The sequence below is a fragment of the Garra rufa genome, chromosome 5, assembly GCF_049309525.1.
Source record: "Garra rufa chromosome 5, GarRuf1.0, whole genome shotgun sequence".
NCBI classification, from domain to species: domain Eukaryota; kingdom Metazoa; phylum Chordata; class Actinopteri; order Cypriniformes; family Cyprinidae; genus Garra; species Garra rufa.
In genome coordinates, this window is record NC_133365.1 from 28,916,147 (window position 1) to 28,925,661 (window position 9,515).

At 40.4% G+C, this 9,515-nt stretch overlaps 1 protein-coding gene across 1 annotated transcript in view; it reads left to right on the forward strand.

Moving 5' to 3' along the window:
* The first annotated feature begins 1,254 nt into the window (after nt 1–1,254).
* efnb1 (ephrin-B1) overlaps nt 1,255–9,515 on the forward strand; it is a 40,667-nt gene continuing 32,406 nt past the window's right edge. The window contains exon 1 of the mRNA XM_073839660.1: nt 1,255–2,255. Coding sequence (XP_073695761.1) covers nt 2,137–2,255 — 119 coding nt within the window. The 5' untranslated portion in view covers nt 1,255–2,136. The remainder of the gene's footprint in view (nt 2,256–9,515) is intronic.

The following is a 9,515-nucleotide window of genomic DNA, read 5'->3' on the forward strand; positions in this document are numbered from 1 at the left end:
GTCATATATTTGTACTTATGCAAAAGGACATGTAAACATCACACAGAAAACACCAAAACGTACCTCTGCTAACTAAAAGTCATCTATCTTTCTGATGACGTTCAGCCTTAAACACATCACATGACTGCGTATATATCATTTCTAAATGTGTGGCTGGCCTTTCAGACTAAATGTGGGTAATGAATAAACTGACATTTCACATACACAAGAGCTCAAAGAGTAAAAGCAACTCCACACTCATGTTATCTAAACACACGCCGGAGGACTAACTCTTCTCAAGACATATGGCTCTCTGAAAAACCACACACACACACACACACACACACACACACACACACACACACACACACACACACACACACTGGTTGTATAGTAGATTGACAGGACACCATATGTCACTCAGAATCACATCTTACTCAGAGAGGAAGACATACAAATTAGTCACAGACCTTACAGTCAGATTTGCCATCAGTCATGGGCAACTGAAATTATTAAGAGATAAACTGGATTAATTTTGATTCACGTGTGTATCACCGTTTGTTATAGAGTATATCATAACAGTGTTGTACTAAAACAACAACAAAAGCTAAAATCTATCGTCTAGTTTGAAATGTTCAAATATTTTTTGCAGCCAATAGGGGGCGGTATTGTCTACTGAAAGGATTAGCGTTATCTTTGTTTGACCATCAAATATCATTAGTGTCACTCTCTTGGATGTCTTTGGGATAATGATCCTAAATCTGTTATTAAACGCTTTTACGGTGAAGACCCGGTATTTTCAGCTGTAAGCCGTTATGCGTTGTGAATATAAAACAGACTTACGTATTCAAACAGCTCCAGAAAGAGACTCCAGAATATTATAAACTGAGAGGGGAAACGAAAACACAACGTGAGAGATAAAGATACGGAGTAGCCATAGTAACGATCAGTCAGCTTTGCCACACGCTGTCTAAGGAAAACATTAGTTTGCAGTGTAGTTAATCTGCAAAAAAATAGTCAGTATCTTAAACTCAAACACTTTTGAGCATCTTATCCTTAAAGAGAAAAACTAGACTCACTATACGTTTTTGTAAATACATTAGTCTCGCAGCTGAAGTTCTCCGAAACTCGCTGTACAGAGAGGGACACCATGTTGCGACGTCGCCCTAAGCGTGTGCTCTGATTGGTCCGTTTCGAAATAGGGCGGGGTTTAGCAGCTCGGTGGGAGTGGAGGTGATGGATCGCGAGCCACTGTGCTGTGAACGGTGTGCGGGACTGACTGCGGACGCACCGGATCCACGGTTGAGCGCCGAACAACTCCAAACAAGATCCAAGGCTAAAAGACGAGTCATTAACTCGCAGAGGAAGCGCCGAGCTGCTGGAGTTTCCCCATCTGTTTATATCCTTCAGACGAAACTGTGTGCACCTTTCGGCAGGCGAGCCAGGAGCGGACAGTAGCTGATATCCCGTCTATCAGCATGCACTGAAACGCCAGATCTTACAATAGCAGCAAAACTCGGGAGTTTACTTTTCATGGTTCTTTCTGAGAGAAAATCCAAATGGAATTGGACAGACATTTTTGGCACCCCTGTGACTGACAGTTAAGCTTTGTTCCTGGAGACTTTGAACATGGATATAGGTCGATAAATTTCGGACAAAAACTGTTGCACAAAAAAAATCTAAAGCGCATCTCTATGATATGGGATCAAAAGCGAAAGGAGTCTAATTTTAAATCTGACACATGATCTGGACCGGATTTGTGCACCAGCCCGAACCTCAACACGGGATTGATGGTCCTTATACCTGTGTGCATGTCACTCACCCCCTATCTGGCGTGATTTGACCTTTTGTAAGGCTACTAGCTCAATAGATGAGTACAATAAAACAGTTAGGCGCTGCCGTCTACCTAAGTGCGAGGTAGCAGCGATTTTGGTAACAGAGAAACGTTGGCCCAGAAGCCGCCTGTGCAACGTTGTGCGACACCTTTTTTTCCCTACAGGCAACGCTAGAAAAATTGGATTTGGAAGTTGAGCCATGGAGCCCCTCCGCCTGGACGCCTAGCCTACTCTGTTGCATGTGGTTCGGTAACCCGGAGTACAGTCGATCGAAAGGATCTTATCTTCTTGCTGGTTTGTGTCTCTCCGAGAACCGCGTAAGATGGCTGGAAGTGACGGCTCGTGGAAATATTACCTCTGGATTCTGACAGCCATGTGCAGATACGCGTTACCCGCAGCCAAATCGCTGGAGTCTGTCGTGTGGAATTCGCAAAATCCCAAGTAAGTGCACGAACGCGTGTTTAAAGAGCACGAAATGTAGCCTGTAGTCTCAGATTAGTGATCTCAATAGTTTGCCTTCTGTTGCTCATGAAATAGACGTACAGTTTGACCAGTCCGATCTGTAAATCTCCGCTACTCGTATCATGGCTCGCTCTCCGGTATGATGACATGAAGCTCTCGTTCGTTGAGCTCTCCTGGGGATATAACACACAGCAGTCATACTCCACCGCCGCTTCTCATCAACTCACAAAATCCCTTGTTGAGAAAGGATTCGATAGCACTTTCATGCTAGTACAACTTCGTTAAATGTTTATGCGAAATATTGTAATATTTAAGAATCACTTGGCTTTCTCAACTACTAATTCGGATACATATTAACGTGTGGCCTTGACGCGGGCCTAATTTCTCCGTTACGTACTTTTTACAAATTAGAACTAGGCAGATCTACTACTGTTACGCTTTGTTTTTCAGAGCGAAACTCACTCTCTCTCCCTTTCTCGCCGTGTCCATCTTTTCTTCTTTTCCCATGAGAGGCGAGCTGACGCTCCGCCACCGGCCTGCCCAAAATCCCAGCGGTCCGGTGGCTCTTGCGTCTGTCATATTGGTCAAATCAGAGTTTGTGTCGAGAGAGTTAATAGGTTTTTAAGCGGGGGTTTCCTAGACGCTCATAAAATCTCCCTGATTGCTCCTCATAAAACGTTCAAGGGAGCGTCCAACATGTTTACTTAACCTGAATAATGAATCGAGACGCCACTGAAGCTTGACTCAACAGAATAAGAAAGAAAGCTTATTGTTTAAGTTTGCATTCGCAAATGTCTTCATGATGTTTATTTTTTACTTCAGTGTATATCGTAACCAAAAGTTGACTCACGTGATTTGCACTTTGTTTTAAGCATACTGGCTGTGTCTCAAAACCTAATGAGCTGTCTACCCTGACAGCATTTTTTGGGCACCTAGACAGCTTTTTGGGCATCATAGGTTCGTCTTGGTAGGCAGCTCAAAAGGTTTTGAGACACAGCCGTTGAGTTATGAGCGTAAACAGGGAGACAGGAATAGTGCACATGTGTTTTTCATCTCGGGGGGAATATTTTAATTAAGGAGTCTCTCGGTTGGCCTTGTAAAAGATGAGCAAAAAACTTGAAAACTTTAGCATGTGAGAACCCGAGGGGCGACGCGAAAACGTAAATTGTGCTTTTAAAACTAAAACCGCATCGTAAATTACAAATGAACATACGTTTATTTTTATTTTTTATTTTTTTTTTTTTTCGTTTTTACTGTTCTCATGCTTAAACTGAGTTAGGAAGTAAAGAAGGGGGAAATAAAATAGCTGTTTAGAAATTGGGTAACACTTTTGTAACAACTTTCCTATGTAATATAGTTAAACATTATTACATTATGCAATGCTTAACAGATATTTAGTTAATTTACACTCACACAGTTGTGAAACATTTATATATCAAATATATTGACATCTCTTAAGCACTGTATGGCGTTTTGAATTACTTTATAAAGTTAATTTACTTATAAGTTTTACTAAAATTAATTTATTGCCGCCTCTTAATTCATTTCATATACATATTTTTCTATTTATTTATAACTTTTAATAAAAAAAAAAAAAAAACATTTTTTTTACACATGCTTTAAAACAACTAATTTACACATGCTTTAAAACAACTAATTTTGCACTACATGCAAAGCACTTGGGCCCTCAAAATTCAAAGTATGGAAAATTCATGTTTTAACTTAAAAAAATATTTTTAATTAATATTTTTAAATTGTATATAGGAGTTAAACCCGTCAGAGAGATCTTAAAAAATCAACAACATTTGAGCTTCTCGTCCTGCGAGAGAAAATTTCAGATCAGTCGCTGGAGCCCCTCTGTGTGTGGATTGTTTAACTCGTTGAAACGGCTTTGAGCTCCACGGCACAGCAGATGCTCAAACTGGCCTGGTCTGTTTTACCACAGTTGCTGCATGTTGTTTTAAGTAGTTAATGTTTATTTACTTACAGACTGTGTATGCACCTGTGCATGTGTGTGTTGCTTAGTCACAAGTTCAGAGACCCTGAGTGAAGACTCAGAGGAAGAAAATTTCAAACAGTGTGTGAATTCAAGAAAAATTATATCAGAATCGTTTGTTAGTGAAAGTTTTGAGTTTAACCAGAGACACGTCTGCATATATCAGTCTCATTAAAACAGCGCAATAACTCCATGCACACGGATGAACTGGTCATTGAACGCAAAGATTATCTTAAGCGCTCTCATAAAGACATATGGGCCTCGGGCAAACACACTCTCTGCAACGGACATATGGGAGCGTCCACCACCACCACTAAGTCCAAGTCACCCTTTAAACCTCTTACCAGACTCTCTCAGCAGCGAGGCCATCATACACACACACACACACACACACACACACACACACACACACACACACACACACACACACACACACACACACACAGACGTCTCTCTCGTACCCATAATAATGTGCCATTTGTGTTTTAGGTCAGACTACTCTCAGACTGAATGCGAAATATAATTGAAGGACTGTAAAATTAGAAAAACTCGGCCTGCGTTCTCCACCCCTCAGCACTTTGATATTTATATCAGCAAAACGCAAAGTTTACTGAACGCAAAAGCTACCGCTGCGTTTTCTGTAGAAGAAACATTTGGTGGAACAAGAGCTTCACTGATTTATTCTGTTGACACAATTATGTAAATTTAATTACTTCTAGACACAACTACACATACGCGCTCACGCACAGACTTACCACTGGTTTCAGATGTATAATTCTGTTCCTATCTGCATGGTTCACAGCTATAATTTGGACTGAGAAAAATGTAAAAGCGACACCCCTCCCCTCCCTTCCTCTGCCTTGAGGGAAGAAAAGAGAAGTGGAGTCTGCTGGGAATGGAGAGAGAGCGACAGACAGAGAGAATAAAGTAGCTAATCATTGGGACAATTATCACATTGAGGCAGAGATTTCAGGTTATATCTTATTCCCTTAATGTGTCACACGCTATACGCCCAATCAAACACACACAAACAACAAAATGAGGACTCGCTTTGCTTCCCACGTACGTCATCGAATTCTTCCAGCTTCAAATTAATATAATTTTACTACATTCAAGTTCCTGGCAGCCGCTCGCTTATCAAGTAAACACTCTAGCTGTGTAGGAACAATTTTCTGATGAACGACTGCAAATTAACTCAATTTCTTTTGGATTTTTTTAAAACAAAGTAAGAGGGAATCCATGATATATGTATGAATGTGCCTGTGTGTTTTGGCCATATTCCAGCGCTAAGGGAGGAGATGAGGAGCTAATTGGAAATCTGTCTCTCATTAGCTCAAAAATGCTACTGAAGTACTTTACTTGTGTGTGTGTGTGTGAGAATGTGTATTCAAGCGTACAAGTTTGTTCATTTACCCAACACACTGTGGTGCACAATTAGTCTTAATCAGCAACTTCTATGTGCACATATAACCGTCTAAAGCAGCAGTTAAACATCCTGTTTAGCTCATGAACACTCTTTAAAAACGTTCAAAAAAATCCAACACAAACTGCCTGAAAATACGACTTTTTCCAGCTAGAGAATATTCTGAAAAAGTGTTGTTTTAGATCCCACTGGCAAAACTCTTCAAAATACAGCTTTCAGTTCAGTTCAGTTCATACATCTTTTGAAATGACTTGAGTTTTACTAAAAAAATAAATAAAGAGATTTTCAAGCAGTTGGCATTGGATTTTTAAGAAATGCATCCCTGTGAGCAGCTCCAACCTGTTGCAAAAGTCTGCGCTGACTGATTTGCCGCATCTCATTATCGTAGAAATTTCCAAAAGGAGTTTTTTGGGCCTGAGGAATCTGATGACATGAAAAGACATAAATGACCTTTGACCTGCTTAGGGATCATGTTGGTCTCAACTGCTCAAAGTTACGGATCTCGGCGGGTGCCTGTGTGACTGTTCGGGAGCGTTTAGGACATGTTTGGGCGTATATTCAGTCATCCACAGCAGTAATAATTATTCTCCGAGTCGTGTTACTTTCAATCATGTGTCCGTGTGCATTTCCGAGTGTGTGCACATGAATGTGTACGTATGTTTGTGTATGCATGAGTTAGTGTGTGTGTATGTCATGATCAGTGGTGTTATAATAGGAGTTGACAGTGAGGAGATTAACTCTGTCAGAGTTTCAATATGTTGAACAGCAAGAGAGGACTCACGCAGACTCGCACACACTTCCCTCTGTCTCAGCCGGCATTTCCACAACAGACCTGTTCCTATCTGAAGTGTGTGTGAAGTGGCTTTTGTTCCAACGTTGATAGCATTTCACGGTGTTGTGGATGTTTGTCAGTGTGTGTGTGTGTGTGTGTGTGTGTGTGTGTGAGTTGAGTCTAACTATGTGATGTCTACAAAGTCTGTACATTTTAACGGGGATTCAAGTTTGCAACTTAAAACCCTATTTCTGTAGTCGTTATATAACGTAGAGAGAAAGCGAGAGGGGTTGGCGTGAAACCTAATTTTTATTGTACATCCGTGTGTGTGTGCGCACATGGCGAGGGCTTCATTAACAACGGTGCTTAAGTAACAAACGCACATTGTCTGTCCCTGACCAAGCATGACCGCTGGGCTCTCACAGCCTCCTCAAACGGCTCTCACACGCACAGACGCGCTCCGAGCCCAGCGCCCGTGTTGTTTTAAGGACTGTAATGTTTGTAGTTGTAGGGTCTGTTGGAGCACACGACGGAAGAGGAGCAGTGGCAGCTGCTAGGGGGTGGGTTTACTTAGCTAAACTTCGGGGACAAATTTGTCCCCAGAAGTTAGCTAAATTTTGACAAAACCTCCCTTTGGGGAGGCCCAGGATATCCGCAGAGGTCAAAATCATTCATAAATAATGGAACTAAAAAAGCTAAAGTGTTTCTATTAGGGTTTTGGGTTATGGTTAGTATGTTGTAATTATAATTAGCTTTATTTATAAACAGCAGACATCTGTGCAGGAATGTCCGTGTTTAGATAAGTTGGTAGACATGTAAACACAGGCTTTTGGGGGGATTTCTATGACGTGTGCTAATTATTTAAAGGGACAGTTGACCCAAAAATAAAAAAATCGTCATTGTTTACTCACCCTCATGTCGTTCCAAACCTGACTTTCTTTCTTCTGTGCAACATAAAATATATTTTGAGAAATGCCTTAGCCCCCCCCCCCCCCAATAGTCTGGAAGTCGGTAACTAAAGAGTAATCAAAACTGTAACAAGATGAGGTTGAGTAAACAATGACAGAATTTTTAGTTTTGGTTGAAATAGCCCTTTAAGGTGGTTTTCGTGGGTTCATGAATATGCTAAACATTCAGCGCACTGATATAAATCAGAGTTTCATAGCAATACCATCTGATAACATTGCTATATCATGGTACCGCCACACTGCGTTTTTGTAAACAGCCAAAATCTTTTGTAAACAGTCCCACTATACTTTCTCCTCTGTCCTGTATTTATCCTGTACCACCACCAAAATGACACCGTTGTGCCATTTCAACTACTTTCAAAGGATATCATTACTTTACCCAAGGCCTTAACTTCTAAAGTTACAATGAGAATTCAGACAACATTTACTTACCTTCATATCTTTCCAAACATGTAAGATTTTCTGTCTTCTGTGGTCCAAAATGTCCAAGCTACAATAAAATCAGACACTGATTTTTAATGTCAGGCTCAAGTAATGGCATAAAAAAACTATACAAATAGAATAAAAGTAGTCATTTTTACTCATGTGGTATATCCCAAGTCTTCTGAAGCAATATGATAGCTTTGTGTAAGGAACAGACTGAAATTTAAGTCAGTTTTCCTTGAAAATTCTCCCCTCCACCAAAGCACTTAAGTATCTTTTACACAATTAACCATTCAAAATGTTTTGCCTGAAGACACCCCAAGTTTTTTTTAACGTATCTTTTTGAATGAGATTTGAGAACCAATAATTTGTCTTTGTCCCTTTGTACCTGACACAATGCTGTCATGTGGAATAAAGTGCATGAGTCAAATGCACTTTTATGATTTTTTTTAATTAAATGATTGCAGCTGCACATTTATTTCTCCCGTTTTTATGTAATGTATAACAAAAATATTCAAATTCATATATTTTATGTTGTAGTTAAAAGGATAGTTCACTCATTACTCACCTTCATGCTGTTCCAAAAAGTATTCTCGAAGCTTCATATAATTACGGTTGAAGCACTAATGTCACATGTATTATTTTGTCGATGTTCTTGGTACCTTCATGGGCCTTGAACGTGGAAAGACCCTTGCTGTCTTTGTAGGGTCAGAAAGCTTTTGGATTTCATCAAAAATATCTTCATTTGTGTTCCGAAGATGAACAAAGGTCTTACGAGTTTGGAACAGCATGAGGGTGAGTAATTAATGACTGAATTAAAAGTTTTGGATGAACTAACAGTTTAAAAACATATTTATGGTTTACCTCATTCAAACACATGATAACACCTAAAGTTCACTTAGGATGCAGCAAGAGTCACTTTTAGGTAGCAGGATAAAGTCACTACAGTGCTGTGGTTTAGGGTGGATGCTCGTGTGTTGCTTTAAAGCTGGGCCAGATTCCTGTCTCTCTGTAGCGAACTGTTTCCTCTCTCCTTCTTCTGATCCGTCATTATGCAAATACCAAGACTCGTAAACGTCAAACAAACCGAGACGTTAAACACCAGTTTCTCTGTCTTTCTTTTTAAAGAGGCAATAGAGCACTGTATCATCAGATTAAACCATCTCATGAAAGATCTGACCATAATGTATCTCTCCTTAACGACACACATACATGCTTCCCTTTGTGCAACAGCTGCAACCTTCCCTGCAAAGTGACTTTGGAAATTCGGAGAGGCTGTCACACACACACACACACACACACACACACACACACACACACACACACACACACACACACACACTCATGTTGGGTTTACATGTTTTATGGGGACATTCCATAGGCGTAATGGTTTTTATACAGATCTGGCCATTTAAAATGCGCGCGGGAAGTAAAGTGGTCTCGCGTGACGCCGGTGTATTCCAAGGGAACACGGAAAATACAATGACATAGGAAAGACATGATCAGTAGGGGGCAGTCATGTAAAGCACTGAACTGAAGCGGCAGCAAACATCGCTCTAAGCCCGAATGACTCGTTTGTACGGTGACCTGGAGAGGACATCTTCTTCGGACATTATTCGTTTATATTCGTTAATTTTCCTATCATTTCGATCTCTTT